Source organism: Aotus nancymaae, unplaced genomic scaffold, assembly GCF_030222135.1.
Source record: "Aotus nancymaae isolate 86718 unplaced genomic scaffold, 86718_ANA_hifiasm-v0.15.2.pri h1tg000059l, whole genome shotgun sequence".
Lineage (NCBI taxonomy): Eukaryota > Metazoa > Chordata > Mammalia > Primates > Aotidae > Aotus > Aotus nancymaae.
The window spans coordinates 28,110,522-28,129,567 of record NW_026988473.1 but is presented as its reverse complement, the minus strand read 5'-3'; the positions used below and the strand labels follow the sequence as shown (position 1 = coordinate 28,129,567).

The 19,046-nt window shown below is 38.7% G+C and overlaps 1 protein-coding gene across 1 annotated transcript in view; it reads right to left on the bottom strand.

Moving 5' to 3' along the window:
- Positions 1-18,815, bottom strand: part of CSTF3 (cleavage stimulation factor subunit 3) — a 74,248-nt gene extending 55,433 nt beyond the window's left edge. The window contains exons 1-3 of the mRNA XM_012452295.2: positions 18,634-18,815; positions 1,083-1,184; positions 865-960 (exon numbers count right to left, since the gene is read on the bottom strand). Coding sequence (XP_012307718.1) covers positions 865-960; positions 1,083-1,184; positions 18,634-18,660 — 225 coding nt within the window. The 5' untranslated portion in view covers positions 18,661-18,815. The remainder of the gene's footprint in view (positions 1-864; positions 961-1,082; positions 1,185-18,633) is intronic.
- Between the last annotated feature and the right edge of the window lie 231 nt (positions 18,816-19,046).

The following is a 19,046-nucleotide window of genomic DNA, read 5'->3' as shown; positions in this document are numbered from 1 at the left end:
CAGCTTAATGTGGATATCAGTTATTTACATCTTACCCCTTCCATCCCATTAATTTATATTAATAACCTGAAAATGATTACTTGGTGCCAACTGTTATTGACACATTAAAACTTTTGTTATCATTTTTACTACTAATTCCAGTCTTCAAAAATTAACAGTTCCCTCCTAACCATAACCACGAATGGGGTTCCTCATTCTATACAATATACATGCCTGGATTCAAATTTCAAGACATAAAAAGCAAGAAAAAAAATCAAAATATCATTGGATAAAATTATGATTATAGGATTAAATAGGTTTGAATCACATTAGCTTAATCTTGCATAATACAAACTTCATCTTACAGAAAAATCATTAAATTATTGAAGTGCTTACATTGATAAACCATGCATTTTCACAAAACTAAAATGTGAAGTAATTCTTCTCTTAAAATGTTTCATTTCACCAGACACTCAAAATACCCTATGAAAAACTAAGTTAACATTTCTGTATTTTCATATACTCCCATTCATATTAGTTTGTAAGTAGGAATAAAAAGAAAAATGAGTTCTAAATAAATGACACAGGAGGCAATAAATTGACACATGACAAGTAAATAAAAGGCTAAAGCACTCCAATACCATTGAAACTGTTTTAATGTTGTTGCAACTCCAAAATGCAACAATCATCAGCTTGTAAAAGACCCAAATTTCAAAAATTCATTTTAATTACTCCTTCATACCTATTTTACAAAATAAAGGTTAGACACATTTAAATCCTCCTTGTCCTAGTTGGCTATGTTCCTAACTTGTTTTTTATCACTACAGTGTATGCTGCAATTCCCATCAGATGCTGATATAAGAAAAAATAAAATAAAATAGTAACCTCTGCTTCAATGTACAGTTTCCAGAATCTGCCAGAACTGGGGAACTGGGCAACAAGGCGTTCGTAAGTCTTCCGTGCTTTGTCTATAGGTTGATTCTAAAATTGAAAACCAATAAACAGCATTTACAATGTTAGGATTATGAAAATATTATTCACTGCAGAACCAAGTAGTGTGATTGGACCCATAGAGAAGGAAATGTAATCCTATATCACTAAACCTGTGCCTCTCGAATGAGAATGCTCCAAGCATCAAGGTCATATGGATTCTCTTCTAATTTCTTTTCCGCTTTCTTCACCTTCTCTGGGACATACTCAGCTGCCTGGGGAAAAAAAACAACAGTGAACTAAAGTTATTGTTTTAAAAATCTCATGCCTAAGTTAATTCAAGAACAATAAAGTCCTCAGATGCAATGTCACATTACAAAGCATAAAACTATCATCATATAAAAGAGAACTGTGTTTTCTAGAACCTATGTGTACAATCATCCTTCCTTATCTGTGGGTTCTGCATCCTTGGATTCAACCAAGGGTGGATTGAAAATACTCAGGGGAAAAAAAGACAGCAGTATCTATACTAAACATGTACAGCCTTTTTATTCTTCGTTATTTCCTAAACAACACAATATAACAACTATTTACATGGCATTTATATGATGTTATTATAAATCAATCTAGAGACGATTTAAGTATTTGGGAGGACATATGGAAGTTATATGCAAATACTACATTATTTTATATAAGAGACATGAGCATGGATGGACGCTGGTATCTAAAAGAGTATCCTGGCAACAATCCCCTACAGATACTGAGGGACGATCGTATTTGTAATCAGAAGTAATTTGCATAAAAATAATAAAGCCAAGTGATCAAATATTTTTTATTCAAACAAATTTTTTTTGTATTAAATACTATAAAACAGCAGTTCTCAAATTTTATAGTCTCAGGACCCCTCTACACTCTTTAAGAAGCACAAAGAGATTTTATGTGGGTTATATCAATATTTACAATATTAGAAATTAAAACAAAAAATTTAAATATCAATTGATTGACAAATAAAACTTTTAAATGTTAATTTTTCTTTACAAAAAATAACTTAAAATTCAGTAAAAAGAATGCCTCTCTTTACATTATTTATAAGTCTATTCAATATTCGACTTTTAAAAAGGCAGCTGAATTTTCACATCTGCTTCCGCATTCAATCTGCTGCCCTATCAGATCATGGAAATGCTGAAAAATTCCACTGTACACTCATGAGAGATTAGGAGTAAAAAAGGGCAAATAATGTCTTAGATTTATTATGAGACAGGTTGAACTCACAGATCCTCTGAAAGTCCTTAGGGACCCTTGGGGTTCCTGGACCAACTCTGAGAAACACTGCTGGTTAAAGCATTCATCCCCCACCACAAAGAAAATGCATAAAACGACATGGAAATCTTATATCAATGTAAAGGAATTTTAAAAATACAATTCACAATTGTATATACAACATAAGGAAAACTATAAAAGAAATCTTAAAGAGATTTTTAAAATATATTCAAATGCTTAGACTGATCATCCTTGGAAGATGAGTAGTAGAATTACAGGCCGATTTTTTTCTCCTTTTCTTTCAATATTCCCCAAATCCTTTAGTAAGGTAGTTTTACTTTTATTACGGAAATTTAATCTTTAAAAAAATGCCTAAAATAGTAGCTAACACTTGATGAAAAAAATAAAAGTATTAATTCTCAAATTGTTGTTCAGAATACTACTGTATACCACAAAAAGTGATGTTCAAATAAGCCAGATAAACGTTAATTTATACAGTCCAGGTGTGGTGGCTCACATCTTTAATCCCAGCACTTTGGGAGGCCAAGTCAGGCAGATCACTTCAGGCCAGGAGTTCAAGACCAGCATGGCCAACATGGTGAAACTCTGTCTCTACTAAAACTAGAAAAGTTAGCTGGACATGGTGGTGTGTGCCTATTATCCCAGCTATCTGGAAGGCTGAGGCACAAGAATTGCTTGAACTCAGGAGGCAGAGGTTACTGTGAGCGAGACTGCACCACTGCACTCCAGCCTGGGAGACAGAGCCACACACTGTCTTAAAAAATAAAAAAGTTAATTCATATAAAGTTTTGTCTTTTTTCTAGGACATCTTGAAATCTATAAATAGCAATACATATTGATAATATCCAAGCATAGAGAGAGAAGCATTGCCCCTATTACTTTTCTCCCCCACCACCCTTTTTTTTTTTAGTGGAATTAGTATTTCATGGAACAATTCAGTCAAAACACCAGTTTAGAAAAGTTAAAAAAAAAAAGTCATCTGTTCAGATATTTTTAATTACCTAGGAGAAATAAACTCTTTTCTCTGAAATAAATTAGCTTGCACTACTGGTAAACATTCACTTATTTAGAAAAAAGACATGTTGACTGCTGTAATTCGAATTAAAATTAGGATGCTTTCCTAATATACAAGAACTTTTTGAATAAATTGCTCAAAGAACTAAAGCTGGAAAAGTTTATAAGGGACTACTGCCTCTACCCACATATTAAACTACAGTTTGTTAATGGTGACAAACCAATCACTGGACCAGTGATTGGCTCAGAAAGAACAACAAATGGAAAATCAGCAAACAATAAAGGTGGCATTTTCAAATCAGAATGGTGGATTATTCAATAAATGGTTTCGGAATAACTATATAGTCATCTGTTAGAATAACTGTGAAATCAATTTTATCAAAATAAAGTTGAATTCCTACTTTACTCTTTCTACCAAAATAAGAGAGATAAGAGTTAAATGTTAAACACAAAACACAAGACAGAACTAGAGGAGAATATGGTGAAATGTATCTTTGCATAGGAAAAGTTCTTCAGAAGCCTTTTGGGAGGCCAAGGCAGAAGGACTGCTTGAGCTCAGAAGTTCTTTTAGACCAGACTAGGCAACATGGCAAAACCCCGTCTCTACCTAAATATAAAAATTAGCCAGGTGTGTGGCAGTCTAAGGTACTTGAGAGGCTGAAGTGGGAGGACTGCTTGAGCCCAGGACGGAAAAGTTGCAGTGAGCCAAGATTGCCGCCAATGCACTCCAGACTGGGTGACTGAGCCAGACCCTGTCTTAAAAAAAAAAAAAAAGCCTTTAGACAGGCGCAGTGGCTCACGCCTGTAATCCCAGCACTTTGGAAGGCCGAGGCGGGTAGGTCACCTGAGGTCAGGAGTTCAAGACCAGCCTGGCCAATATGGCAAAACCCTGTCTCTACTAAAAATACCAAAAATTAGCCAGGTGTGGTGACAGGTGCCTATAATCCCAGCTACTCGAGAGGCTGAGCCAGGAGAATCACTTGAACCCAGGAGGTGGAGGCTGCAGTGAGCCGAGATTGCACCATTGCACTCCAGCCTGCCTCAAAAAAAAAAAAAAAAAAAAAAAGAGTCTTTAAAGAGTAAACTTGCCGGGCGCGGTGGCTCACGCTTGTAATCCCAGCACTTTGGGAGGCCGAGGCAGGTGGATCACAGGATCAAGAGATTGAGACCATCCTGGTCAACATGGTGAAACCCCGTCTCTACTAAAAATACAAAAAATTAGCTGGGCATGGTGGCGCGTGCCTGTAATCCCAGCTACTGAGGAGGCTGAGGCAGGAGAATTGCCTGAACCCAGGAGGCGGAGGTGGCGGTGAGCCGAGATCGTGCCATTGCACTCCAGCCTGGGTAACAAGAGCGAAACTCCCTCTCAAAAAAAAAAATAAATAAAAAAAAATAAAGAGTAAACTTACATGGTAAGTTAAAATTTGCACGAGAAAAGTACCAAAATCAAAAGACAACTGTAAAAAAAACCTCCAACACATGACAAATATACTAAATTTATTAAAGTACAATCAATAAAACACCAGTGGTTCAAAAACAAAATGCAGGCAGATAGAGGCTCACACCTGCAATCTCAGCACTTTGAGGCGGGGGCAGGAGGACTGTTTGAGCCCAGGAATTTAAGACTAACCTGGGCAATATGGTGAAACCCTGTCTCTATAAAAAATACAAAGAATTAGCTGGGCATGGTGGCATGCGCCTGTGGTCCCACCTACTTGGGAGGCTGAGGTGGAAGGATCATCTGAGTCCAGGAGGTTGAGCCATGATTGAACCACTGCTCTCCAACCTGGGTGACAGAGTAAGACTGTGTCAAAAAAAAAAATTTTTTTTAATAAAAATTTTAAAAATTAAAAAATGGGCAAAGCATATGAACAGTTTATAGAACAATTAACTTTTTAAACACGCAAAAGAAATGTAAATATAAACCAGAAAACAGAGATCCAACATTTTATAATTAAATTGCACTGATGGGGGTAAGCAGAAAAAGATATTCTCATAATGTTAGCAAAGGCAAGTAGAAACTGATCAATGTTTAATATAAATGTCTGATTCTGAATTCCACTTCTATTAACACCCTACTGCACATGTACACAAAAAGATGTAATGAAAATCAGCTGCTAGACTATAGTTACGCAAGACTGAAAATAAATTATTAAATAACTATGTATAGCCAGATATGGTGGTACATGCATATAGTCCCAGCTACTCAAGAGGCTAAGGTGGAAAGATTGCATCCCAGGAGTTCACGGCTGCAGTGAGCTGTAATCACACCACTACACTCTACCCTGGGTAACAGAATAAAACTCTGTCTCTGTGTTAAAATAAAATAAATAAATAAATATATGAAAGGACCAGTTAAATTATGGAATTTGTAGTCACTTTAAGAAAAAAAGGCGCCGGGCACGGTGGCTCACGCCTATAACCCCAGCACTTTGGGAGGCCAAGGCGGGTGGATCATGAGGTCAGGAGATCAAGACCATCCTGGCCAACACGGTGAAACCCCATCTCCACTAAAAATATAAAAATTAGCTGGACGCAGTGGTAGGTGCCTGTAATCCCAGCTGCTCAGGAGGCTGAGGCAGGAGAATCACTTGAACCTGGGAAGCGGAGGTTGCAGTGAGCAGAGATAGTGCCATTGCACTCCAGCCTGGTAACAGACCAAGATTCCGTGTCAAAAAAAAAGGTATGGCAGGTAGCCACATGGAAATCTCCATAATATTAGGTTAAAAAAAAAAATGATGGTGAGAATGCAAATGACACATACACTTACTCTGTCATATACCCTTCTGGTTTGTTTGAATTTTTCTTATTCACCTGAGAAATATTCACTTAATCCCTAGTATGTGTTAGACATTGTAGTGGCCCTTGAGATACACAACAAAATAAAGAATTATTTCAAAGGGTTTACTTCTTGAAAAAAAATAAAATAAATTTTCAGCCAGGCATAGTAGCTCATGCCTGTAATCCTAGCACTTTGAAAGGTCAAGACATGAGGACTGGTTGAGGACAGGAGTTCAACCACAGCTGGGCAACACAGTGAGACCCCCTCTCTACAAAAAAATTTTTTAGCCAGGCATGGAGGTGTGTACCTGTAGCTCTAGCCAATAGGGAGGCTGAGGCAGGAGGACTCCTTGAGACCAGAAGTTCAAGACCAGCCTGAGCAACACAGTAAGACTGCGTCTCTACCAAAACAAAACAGAACAAAAACAACTTAGCCAGGCATGGCAGTAGGCACCTGTAGTCCTAGCTACTTGGGAAGCTGAGGCAGGAAGATTGCTTGAGCCCAGGAGTTCAAGGTTGCAGTGAGCTAAAATTGTGCCACTGTACTCCAGCCTGGGTGACAGCAAGACACCAGCTCTTAAAAAAAAAGGGGGCCACTCGAGGTGGCTTACGCCTGAAATCCCAGCACTTTGGGAGGCTGAGGCGGGCAGATCACAAGGTCGGTAGCTTGAGATCAGCCTGGACAACATAGTGAAACCCCACCTCTACTAAAAACACAAAAATCAGCCAGGCATGGTGGCACATGCCTGTAGTCCCAGCTACTCGGGAGGCTGAGGCAGGAGAATCACCTGAAACTGGGAAGCAGAGGTTGCAGGGAGCCAAGATAGCGCCACTGCACTTCAGCCTGGACAACAGAGCGAGACTCTGTCTCAAACAAAAAAAAAAAAAAAAGAGAGAGAAATTTTAAGTAAACTAGAATTTCAGTCCTGAGATATCAACTACAAAATAATAACAATTAAGAAGTAAAACTGATATGGAAACCAAAAAACAGTTCATCTATACTTGAACTGTTTTAGGTAATCAGTGATAACAAACACCCCAAACCACTCTGAAACATGGATTAGCTTTGGAAAAATGCCAGGGGACGGGGCAGACAAAGAATCTTACAAGGTATGAATTTTCAATTTATTTTAGCCTGTCAGTACCATTGAAGAATAAACTTGATAAAATCTCAAATTTGTTACTAAAATATATGGTTGTTTTTCTCTTGGTACTAAGATTTGTGATTTTTTGCCCTCTGAAAGAAGGAAAGGATTGTAGACAAGCAGAATCACTACCAAGGTTTATTACTATAATTGTTTTTACTCTTGTTAGTAAGGTCAATTTTGCACTTAGAGAGCTATTTAAATTACTTTACAGTATTCACAGGTATTCTGGAGCTCAAGACTCACTTGCTGAAATTAACCTACCAAATTAGATAACATATACCATATAATCTGTAAAAGAACAGAGAAACACAGAATCTGATCTGCTATCTGACCAACCATAATCACAGTAAGATGTATACATTTCTCCTTAATACATCAAATCAGCCACCCCTTTAGCGATTCTCAATCTCGATCTGCATTACAATCACCTAAGGGAAGGAGATTTTAAAAAGATGTTCAAGCCTCACCCTCAATAAACTAAACCTGAATCTCTAGGGATATACATACCATCAATGTTTTTAAAAAACTTTTCAAGTAATTCTAACATGCAGCAGTCCTAGTTAAAAACCATGGCTCACCAGACACAGTGGCTCATGCCTATAATCCCAACAACTTTGGGAGGCTGAGGCAGGTGGAGCACTTCAGGTCAGGCATTCAAGACCAGCCTGACAAACATGGTGACATCCCGTCTCTACTAAAAATAAAAAAATCAGCTGGGCGTGAGGCTGAAGTGAGAGAATCTCTTGAACCTGGGAGGCAGAGGTTGCAGTGAGCCGAGACTGTGTCACTGTACTCCGGTCTGTGTAATACAGTGAGACTCCAAAAAAAAAAAAAAAAAAGAGAGAAAAAGAAAACAAATGATGGCTCTCTAGTTGCTCCTTTCTTTGGTGCCACAGAACCTTTCTGCAGTCTAGTGAAGTCTATGAGACTTTTCTCAGAACAATTTAAATACATAAATTTTGAGGGATTTCCAAGAAAACAAAAGTTTGTGTGTATTATATGCATGTCGTTGCTGTTGCTGTTTTTTAAAAAAGACAGGCTCTCTCTACATTGCTGGCCTAGAGCTCCTGGGCTGCAGTGATCCTCCTGCCTCAGCCTCCCAAGTAGCTGGGACTTCAGTGGTACACCACCACTCCTTGCTCCCTTTTTTTTTTTTGAGACTGAGTCTCGCTCTGTAGCTCAGGCTGGAGTGCAGTGGCGGCGATTTCGGCTCACTGCAACCTCCACCTCTGGGGTCCCAGTTCAAGCAATTCACCTGCCTCAACCTCCCAAGTAGCTGGGATTATAGGAATGTGCCATCATACCCAGCTAATTTTTGTATTTTGGGTAGAGACGGGGTTTCACCATGTTGGTCAGGATGGTCTTGAACTCCTGACCTCGTGATCCACCCACCTCGGCCTCCCAAAGTGCTGGGATTACAGGAGTGAGCTACAGCGCCCAGCCACTTCGAAGTTTTTTATAGTAATATATACTTAATACACGAAATAACAAGCTCTAGGGGGCCAATTCACTACATGAACGATGACTGCTAGTGCTAACACTATTACCTCTGTAAACGAGTGGTTAGTGAAATAGTGTTTTCCCCCGTCCAATTTAACAGAATCCCTAAAATCCTATCCAGATACCTGGGGAATTAGCAGAAGCATCAGCTACATCAAAATCCAACTTTTACTTTTGAAATAACAACCTATAATCCCAATATCATTCTTCAGGAGATGTAAATGGGGAACAGGCGGGGGACCCTAAATCAAAGGAGTAGAGCAAAAACTGGACTAGTTATCAAGGCATATATATTACCAATGACTTAATTTTATCTTCTCTGTGAATAACACAACCATGTACAACTGGCTAAAAGAAAGAAGGTAGGGGCCAGGCACAGTGGCTCACACTTAGAATCCCAGCCCTTTAATAGGCTGAGGCAGGTGGATCACTTGAGCTCAGGAGTTGGAGATCAGCCTGGCAACATGGCAAAACCCCATCTCTACAAAAATTAGCTGGGTATGATAGCAGGCATCTATAACCCCAGCTATTTGGAGGCTGAGGTGGGAGGATGGATTGAGCCTAGGAGGTGCTGGTTGCAGTGAACCAAGATCATACCACTGCACTCCAGCCTGGGAACAGGGCCAGGCCCTGTCTCAAAAAAAAAGTCAAAAAAAAAAGTTTGAAACTAGGGTAAGCGTATTACATGTTTAACCTTTTATAATTTCTTTTTCAGTACTGGCTTTACTGAGAAGTGATTCACATACAATTCACCCATCTAAAGTGTATAACTCAATTGTTTTTATTTTTGAATATATTCAAGTTTACAGAACCATCACAAATTTAAAACATTTTATCACCTCCCCGCTTCGCAAAAAAATCTGTACCTGTTAGCAGTTACTCCCATTTCTCTCCAATCCCTGAGCCCTAGGCAACTACAAATCTACTTTGTCTCTGGGGATGTACCCATATTTAATATAATCATACAATATGTGTTCTTTTTGTTTCTAGCTTTCTTTTTTCTTTGAGACAGGGTCTCACTCTGTTATCCAGGCTGAAATGCAGTGGCACAATCACAGCCCACTGCAGCCTCAACCTCCCGGGCTCAATTGATCCTCCCACCTAGGCCTCCTGATAATGGACTATAGGCATGTGCCACCATGCCCAGCTAATTTTTATATACATATTTTTTAATAGAGATGGGGTTTTGCTGTATTGTTCAGGCTGGTCTTGAACTCCCAGGCTCAAACAATCCACCTGCCTCAGCCTCTCAAAGTATTGGGATTACAGCTGTGAGCCACCATAACTGGCCTCGTTTTTGGCTTTCAGTTAGCATGTTTTCAAAGTTCATGTTTTTGCATATATTAAGCACTTTTCTTCTAACAATATTCCATTATGTGTGTATCCTACATTTAATTTATTCACGTACCAGCTGATGGACCTTGGACTGTTTCCAATTTTGGCTATTACTAATAATGTTACTATGAACCTTAGTGCTTAAGATTTCTTTGTGGAGTTCATTTTGTGTGTTTTCCTTTTTCTTGAATATACACCTACACATGGAATTGCTAAGTAATGTAGTAACTCTATGTTTAACATTCTGAAGAACTACCAGAATTTTTTTTTTTTTTTTGAGACAGTCTTGCTCTGTCACCTAGGCTGGAGTGCAGTGGCACAACCTTGGCTCACTGCAACCTCTACCTCCTGGGTTCAAGCGATTCTCTTGCCTCAGCCTCCTGAGTATCTGGGATTACAGGTGTGTGCCACCATGCCTGGCTAATTTTTTTTGGTATTTTTAGTAGAGATTGGGTTTCACCGTGTTAGCCAGGATGGTCTTGATCTCCTGACCTCATGATCCTCCCACCTCAGCCTACCAAAGTGTTCTGGGATTACAGGCATGAGCCACTGCACCGGGCCAGAACTACCAGACTTTAAGTGGGCTGTATTATTTTACATTTCCAGTGTATAAAGGGTTCTAATTTCTCCATATCCTTACCAACATTTGATATTATCTGTCTTTTTGATTACAGTCATCCTAGTGGGTGTGAAGTAATATCTCGTTGTTTTGAGTTAACATTTCTCTGATAGCTATAGAAGTAGAGCGGCTTTTCATTTTCTTATTGGCCATTTGTGCATCTTTGGAAATATGTCTGTTCAAATATTTTGCCCATTTAAAAACTGGACTTATCAAGAGTTTGAGACCAGGCTGGCCAACACGGTAAAACCCAATCTCTACTAAAAATATAAAAAATTAGCTGGGTGTGGTGGCAGGCACCTGTAATCCCACCAACTCAGGAGGCTAAGGTGAGAGGATCCCTTGAGCCTGGGAGGCAGAGGTTGCATTGAGCCAAGATTGTGCCACTGTACTGCAGTCTGGGTGACACAGCAAGACTACGTCTCAAAAAAATAATAAATGAAGTAAAAACTGGACGTATTATTATTACTTTTTAAAGGTAGAGTTTTGCTATATTGCTCAGGCTGGACTTGAACTCCTGCCTCAGCCTCCCAAGTAGCTGGGACTATAGGCGTGCACAACCACACCTCGCTGGGTTTTTTCATTAATGAATGTTATATGTTAGAGTTATAAGTCCCTTATCAGACATGATTTGCAAAAATTTTCTCCTATTCTGTGGGTTGGCTTGCTACTTTCCGTGTTTAACCTTCCGTTATGTGAAGCTAACTCACTCAGAGAAATAGAACTTACGATCTTGGCTTCACAGGCACCACGTACTATTCTAACTATTCTCAAACTTTTTGTAAAGGATTGTTTTATACTCTTAAAAACTGAGGTACCCAAAGGAATTCTATCACTACTTAATTAGAAATTAAAACAAAAAATTAAAGTATTTAATTCATTTAAAATTAATAAATTCCTTAAATATCAATATAAATATTTTACCAAAGAAAATTTCTTAAAAAAAAAAAAAAAGTAAAAAGAATGGCACCACTTTACATTTTCAGGATCTTTTAAATGTCTGGTTGAATAGAAGACATTATTTGCTTCTTTCAATCTGTTAAAATATATTGTTTTAGATGAAGAAATTTCAGCCTCACAGTTATGTAGTTAGAAAAGGAAGGAAAGACTATTTTTAACAGCTTTTACATATAATTGTAGATAGGTGATGTGGCCTCTGAAAAGCTCCATGCGTTATGCTTTATGGAAACTCCTAACTATGTTCTTTCTATATGAGCCCATAACTTTTATTAGGAGGTTGTTAATTCAAGGGTGGGATGAGAGGTGATTATTAGGAGGTTGTTAATTCGAGGGTGGGATGAGAGGTGACAGACGCTATCACATTTGTGACTGAAATAATAATATAATTTAAGGCTGGGTGCAGTGGCTAACACCTGTAATCCTAGCACTTCCAGAGGCTCAAGTGGGAGGAGTCCTTGAGCCCAGGAGGTTGAGGCTGTGGTGAGCCATGATCACACCAATGCACTCTACACACTCCAGCCTGGGCAACAGAATGAGATGTGGTCTCAAAAAAAAAAAAAAGAAAAAGAAAAAAAGAAAAAGAAAAAGAAAGATAATTCTCTCTCTCTAAGTAGGGATCAGTTAAAGTGATAACACAGAAGTATGAATACAAGGGTGAGAAAGATGGAAGACTCAAAGATTTAGGATCATGTAAACTTTTCACTATGACCAACAGAACAAGCAGAGCTGAGTCTCAATCCTGGTTTTATGACTATTTCTCACTATTCAGGGTAATAACTAAATATAGTGGGGGTGGGGAGCATGTGGGCAGGAAAAGTCAATAAAATGCCATCCTCAAATATCTGCCATTTTTTCCCCCTCCACTTATTTATCAAGAACGTATTTTAAAACAACTTCTAAGGTCCAGGTAAACTCTGTGGTTTGCAAGCTTTTAGTCATGTAAAAACCACTATGGTAGCTGTTTCAAATGGAGATTCTCAGCTCCACTTAGTTAGGTTTGAAATTGGAGTCTAGGTATCTATGCTTTTATAAAACACCTAATTATGACACAAATGGGCCATGGATTCCACTTTAAGAAATATGTACCACCTCACCTATCTGTTCCACAAATGTTTTCCAATGTCATCTTTCATTAAAAATAAGGTGGCAACAAACTTGTCATTCCAAGTGAATTTTTTGCTAAGATATTAAGAAAACTGCATATACTATATATATGAAGTCTTAAGACTCTCTCTGTGGTTAAATTTTTTCCAAAATTAAAAGTAGAGATGAGTAGCACTCTGTAAGACTTTCTTTTTTCTTGAGACGAAGTCTCACTCTGTCACCCAGGTGGAAGTGCAATGACAGGATCCTGGCTCACTGCAATCGCTGCCTCCTGGGTTCAAGCGATTCTCCTGCCTCAGCCTCCCAAGTAGCTGGGATTACAGGCGTGCATCACCACGCCCAGCTAATGTTTGTATTGTTAGTAGAGATGGAGTTTTACCATGCTGGCCAGGCTGGTCTCTAACTCCTAATCTCAAGTGATCCACTAGCCTCAGCCTCCAAAACGCTGGGATTATAGGCGTGAGTCATTGCGCCTGGCTGAGATTTCAGTAACTTAATTGATTCCATTCATATGCCTAGAGAATAAAGTACTAAGGCTGGGCGGTGGCTCACACCTGTAATCCCAACATTCTGGGAGGCCAAGGCTGGTGAATCACCTGAGGTCAGGAGTTTGAAACCAGCCTGGCCAACAAAGTGAAGCCCTGCCTCTTAAAAAAAAAAAAAAAAAAAAAGAGAGAGAGAGAATAAAGCAGTATATGTGTATATGTGACACTGAGACCAGACATTAGGACCAGATGTCAGCTTAGTTGTGCTCCTTTACCAATACAACCAAACCCTACTCCATGTTTGTTGTGAATGAAACTGAACACATATCATCCAATACAAAAAATAATCCCTTCAAATCTTCCTTCCAGAGATTAAAAATCTAAACACACAAACAACTCAAAAACTTAAAAAAAAGATCTTGGCTTAACATACTGGTTCAAATAATTATATTTACCATTATCTGCTTAGTAAACTTGCATATTCATCCTCTAGGAAACAAAGAGCTATAAAATATAAATTAAAATCTTAACCTTTTGGGATTTAAAAGATGAGACTTCTTTCAAATATGAGTAATCCAGACTTAATTCACTAAATAAACTAAGCCAAACATCAGAAAAACATTAATTAGGACACATAGCTTTGCCCTTCTGATTTTATTCAATATTTACTATGTATCCTAAGTTGTCCATTAATCTAAAAATAGTTCAAACAACTGCCAACTCAAATCTCCTTTTTAGCCCAATTCTCACACCATTACCAACTGTTCAACAAAACAAAACAGAAAGACTCGAATTCGCAAGTAGGTCCTATCTAAAAAGAAAGATTTAGAGACATGGTAGAAAAGCTTAAAATCACTGTCACTAAATCGAAGGTTTATTTAAAAAAAAAAAAGCTTAAAATCATTAATTGGTATGTGCAATTGTCCAATAGGTAAAAACATCCAAATATAGATTTTGACCTTCTGAAGAGTAGAAAAACAAAATTTTGGAGCCTTAAGGGTTCACATGAATTGAAGAGGCCAGTTAGCCAGGCGTGGTGGCGTCCCAGCTACTCGGGAGGCTGAGGCAGGAGAACCATTTGAATTTGGGAGGCGGAGATTGCAGTGAGCTGAGATCATGCCACTACAATCCAGCCTGGGCAACAGAGCAAGACTGTCTCAAAAAAAAAAATGAATGGATGTGGCCAAACACTTTCCTCTCCTTCCTCTTATCCAACAAAACTTTTAAGAATCAACCACACTCTGGAAAACAGATTGGGGGAGAGAACCATCCACTCTTATGCCCCAAGTATTACTATGCACCTGTCTTCCCAATAGTTTAAATTATTTGAGAAATTTATAAAGTATTGCATATATACGACCTAGATGCAAACCTAATCCATTCACTTACTGAATACCTTTAAGTATCAAAGCGTTATTTCTTAGGTCTTTTTAAGATGTAAAGACAAATAAGGCCATCTCTTCAATTCAAGAAGCTCAAAACCCAATGGAAGAACTCTAAGTAACAGCATATTAAATGCTGTAAGAAGAGTAGTACACAAGGTTAAATGAACCTAAGAATGAGATCGAAAGTTAAATCAAACACTTAAAAAAAAAACATGAAATGAATAATACAGCCGTAATTACACACAGAATTCATATATGTTAGTGGGGTAAACCTATATGCAAATAGTTTTATCACCATTAAACTGGCAAAAACAGTAAGCAAGGAACTTCAGAAGAGTATCATTGAACACTATAAAGTAATTTCAATAGCTCTCTACATGCAAAATTGAACTCCTTACTAGAGTTTAAAAAAAAAATCACAGCAGTAAACCTTAGCAGTGATTTTGCTTGTCTGCAACCATTTCCCTCTGTTGGGAGGCACAAATCACAAATCTTAGCACCAGGAGAGAAATGACTAACCATATAGTAACAAATTTAAGATATTATCAGGTTTACTCTACAAACTTGAACTTCAATGCTACTAAAAGGCTAAATCTACACCTGTATCTTGTAGGACTCTTTCTCCACCCCATTCCTTTGCATTTTTCCAAAGAAAATCCATGATTCAGAGTGGTTTTAATTTTTTTCTTATTTCATTGAGTTTCTTTTTCTCATCCATTTCAGGTTATTTTGGATGCTCTCTTCCAGATTTTCACTATTGTCTTAAACATCAAGCAATGGACAGTTGATTCATATTTTCAATCAGTAATTTCTTAAAGTGTCATTTAATGACTATTTTAGCTGAAGCTGAATACAATATCTAGGATTTACTTCAAAGTAATGGGGGTGGGAGAAACAAATGAAGTCATGCAAGAAACAAGATTAGCCATAAACTGAAGCTCTAAGACAGGTACTTCATATACTATACTATTTTTTTATGTTTGAAATGTATTATTAAAAAGTTAAAGAAAAGGCTATATGAAGAAGACTTCCTTGTTGATAATCGGATGTCAAAACTGTCTTTTAGACTGAAGGAAAAGATATAGGAGTCACCAAAAAGGTTTGGACAAGTTGATTGTGCAAAAGGAAAATGGCTATCACTGAAATAACACACTAAGAGAAAGCCATGAATCCATAGCTATACTTAATCTTTAGGTGGTAAAAAAAGTCTTTTTTGCAGAAAAGTATGAGCCAGTGAACAGACACAGATGAATAGAATTGTGGGTTTTTTTAAATACAAAAACAAAACACAAAACCACCATTTGCTACTTCCAATGTAATAGCTGATTTAGTCAAGGTTTATAAATTGATAACTAGGTATAAGGTGATTAAGGAACACAGTATCAACTCACAGATTATTAACTGCAAAGGGGAACATAACCCTTAACAATGAAAAGATCACTCAAACCAAGTGATCAAACTTAACCATCCTAATAGAACCCAGAAGTGCCTGCTACTGTAATAATATAATAATATAAGTATTCTATCTAAAATTACTTAACACAAATATGAAGGCTGGGTATGGACCTAACAGTAAAGTTTTCAGGAAATCCAGAAGATGAATGACATCATCAACCCCCAACCCAAACCAAAAGCAAGCAAGCAAACAACAAAAAACAAATACACCCAGAAAAGCAGTAAGTGTCCTTGACTCTTCAAATAGACAACAGCCCCAGGGGAGAAGAAGAATGGTGGGACTACTTAAGAGACATAACCAAATGATTCAATATGTAAATCTAGATTCAATTCCGGTTAAGAAAAAAAAAAAGAATCACATTTTTAGGACAAGTGGTGAAATTTGAATATGGACTAGATTTTAGAAATATTATTTTGAGTGGGAAAATGGTTTGGTGAGACTGGTAACATTTTGCTCTTACTGAGAATGCTGAACTATTTGGAGCTGCAGTATGTGTCAACACACTTTCAAACAAACATGCATGGACCAGGCATGGTGGCTCGGGCCTGTCTATAATCCCAACACTTTGGGACACGAGGTGAGTGGATCGCTTGAGCCCAGGAGTTTGAGACCAGGCTGGACAACATGGAGAATTCCTGTCTCTACAAAAAAAATACAAAAATTAGGCCGGGCATGGTAGCTCACACCTGCAATTTCCAGGACTTTGGAAGGCCGAGGCCAGTAGATCACTTAAGGTCAGGAGTTTGAGAGCCTGGGCAACGTGGCGAAACCCCGTCTCTATTTAAAATACAAAAATTAGCTGTGCCTGGTGGCAGGCACCTGTAATCCCAGCTACTTGGGAGGCTAAGGCAGGGGAATCGCTTGAACCCGGCAGATGGAGGCTACAGTGAGACAAGATTGCGCCACTGCACTCCAGTATGGGAGACAGAACGAGACTCCGTCTCCAAAAAAAAAAAAAAAAAAAAAGCTGGGCATGGTGGCATGTGCCTGTAGTCCCAGCTACTCAGGAGGCTGAGGCCAAAGAGGTCACATAGCACAGGGAGGTCGAGACTGGGGTGAGTGCACAGCACTCCAACCTGAGTGACAGAGACCATGTTCTCAATCAATTAGCATGGAGAGATACAGCAAATATGGCAAGGCTTTCAACTGTTGATTCCAGGTGAAGAGTTGTCCTACAGGTGTTCTTTGCACTTTGCTTTCAACTTTTCTCTGTGTTCTAAACTTTGCACAATAAAACCTTTGGGGGAAATTATTTTTCTGTAAATTGTCACCACCGTCTGTCCCACTGAAACACTACAGTTCTAAAACATTCAAGAGGTCATGGTAATATTTCTGTGTCTTTACAATTTTAGATAAATTTTAAGAATTAACAATGAATTTCAGAAACTTTCAATGAAACCTCAGTTTATTACTCCTTCACTTTCAGATGACAAATACTAGATTAGAAATGGGGTAAACAGTTTTGGTGTAATAATCTTAAGACTTTGCATGCTTGGGCGTGCAAGCAGTATGTATAATGTAAATAGTGGAAGATTTCTGGACTGAAACCAGTCCTCGAGCAAACACAAAACAATTTAGTCAAACTTAGCCAACATAATGAAATCTATAGCCTTACACGACTATGCAATAGGTACACTCCTATTTTGCCTTATCTGTCAACCTTCAATAACGTCTTCTACGTTATAAGCTAGGGAACTTGAAAAATGAAAACCTAAGTGCATGTCGTTGCTATGGCAATGAGAAATTTCAGGAAATTGAGACTGCAGGCTACCTAGCCTCCATTTTAGAAACTGTATTTATCTAAACATACCAGGACTTAGATCGAAAAACAAATTTAATGGCATCTTTCATAACTATTTAGCTTCCTCTCTCACAGTAAAAGGCAAATACTATCCTACAAAATTCTGAATACAAACAGCAAAAGAAACAAATCACACTGATCTGAAAGTCTGAACTTTAAAATATTTGCCACGCATATTTAAAAATATTTGTCACTCATATTTACTACTAAAACAGATGGCTTTATTTACAGTGGCCAAAACAGACTTCTCATTTTCAACTTATCATATACCTGCAATGCTTCTGTATCTGGAAAAACGAAAATGAAATGTGTCTAAAAGGGAGAAAAGGAAGAAAACGAAAGAAAGCCACAAAATTCTCAAAACCTCACCGTAACTGCTTCTTTCTTCACTCGCTCTAATAGTCTTATTTCTCAAGATTAGCTTTGTCTCAAATATTTCTCAAACTAGTAACCTATTTCTGGGTACAGTGTATTTGGCGGGTTGAAAGAAACACTCAAGTTTTTCTGAAACGGCGGGTGGGCGTTAAAATAATCAACTCCTATCCAATCTACTACCAAAACGATATCAAAGGAAAGCATCCCAACCGGAGTAGTCCCATGAATTGAAATAGGACGAATCAGCCTACCGGCTATTGTTTAAATCAAGTATTTGTTCGTATTCATGCCTAAGATAGAGAAGTAAAAAAACATTAAAGTCTTAGTCAGATTTTGCTCCCGACTCTCACTACTCTTCTATACCCTGTCCCCCAGGTTCACTAGACCCGATTCCTTCCTCAGGCGAACATGTCTGGAGCAGTCGGAGGAACAGACGTGGAGAAGAGGTCGCCACGAGGCCCCACCACTCTCCTTCCTCACCTGCTCCGTAGCTCCGTCTCCTGACATGGCCTCAGCTGATTACAACGTGCGCACTGACCGTCGATGGGAAGCTAAAAAAGAAAAATTAAACTAAAAACCACCCCCAAACCGGTAAAGTTACCCCCTGCCCAGCAGGGCCAGACCGCCAACACCAATCGCCACCGCCCACTCAGATATGAATTAAAATGGCTGCGCCCCTGCCGGCCGAGGAGGGGGCGTGTGGCTTCCAGCATTAACTTCCGGGGCAGTGGGCGGGGCTAATTTCTCGACTCGTTGGTTATTCTGAACGTGCAGACGCCGCGAGATCCTGAGGGCGGGCCCAATTCCCGGGCTGACGTCACCGCCTCGGCTTGGAGAGGCTGCTGCTGAGCCGGCTGCAACCGGCTGGAAGGCGGGAAGTTGTGTCGCTTGGA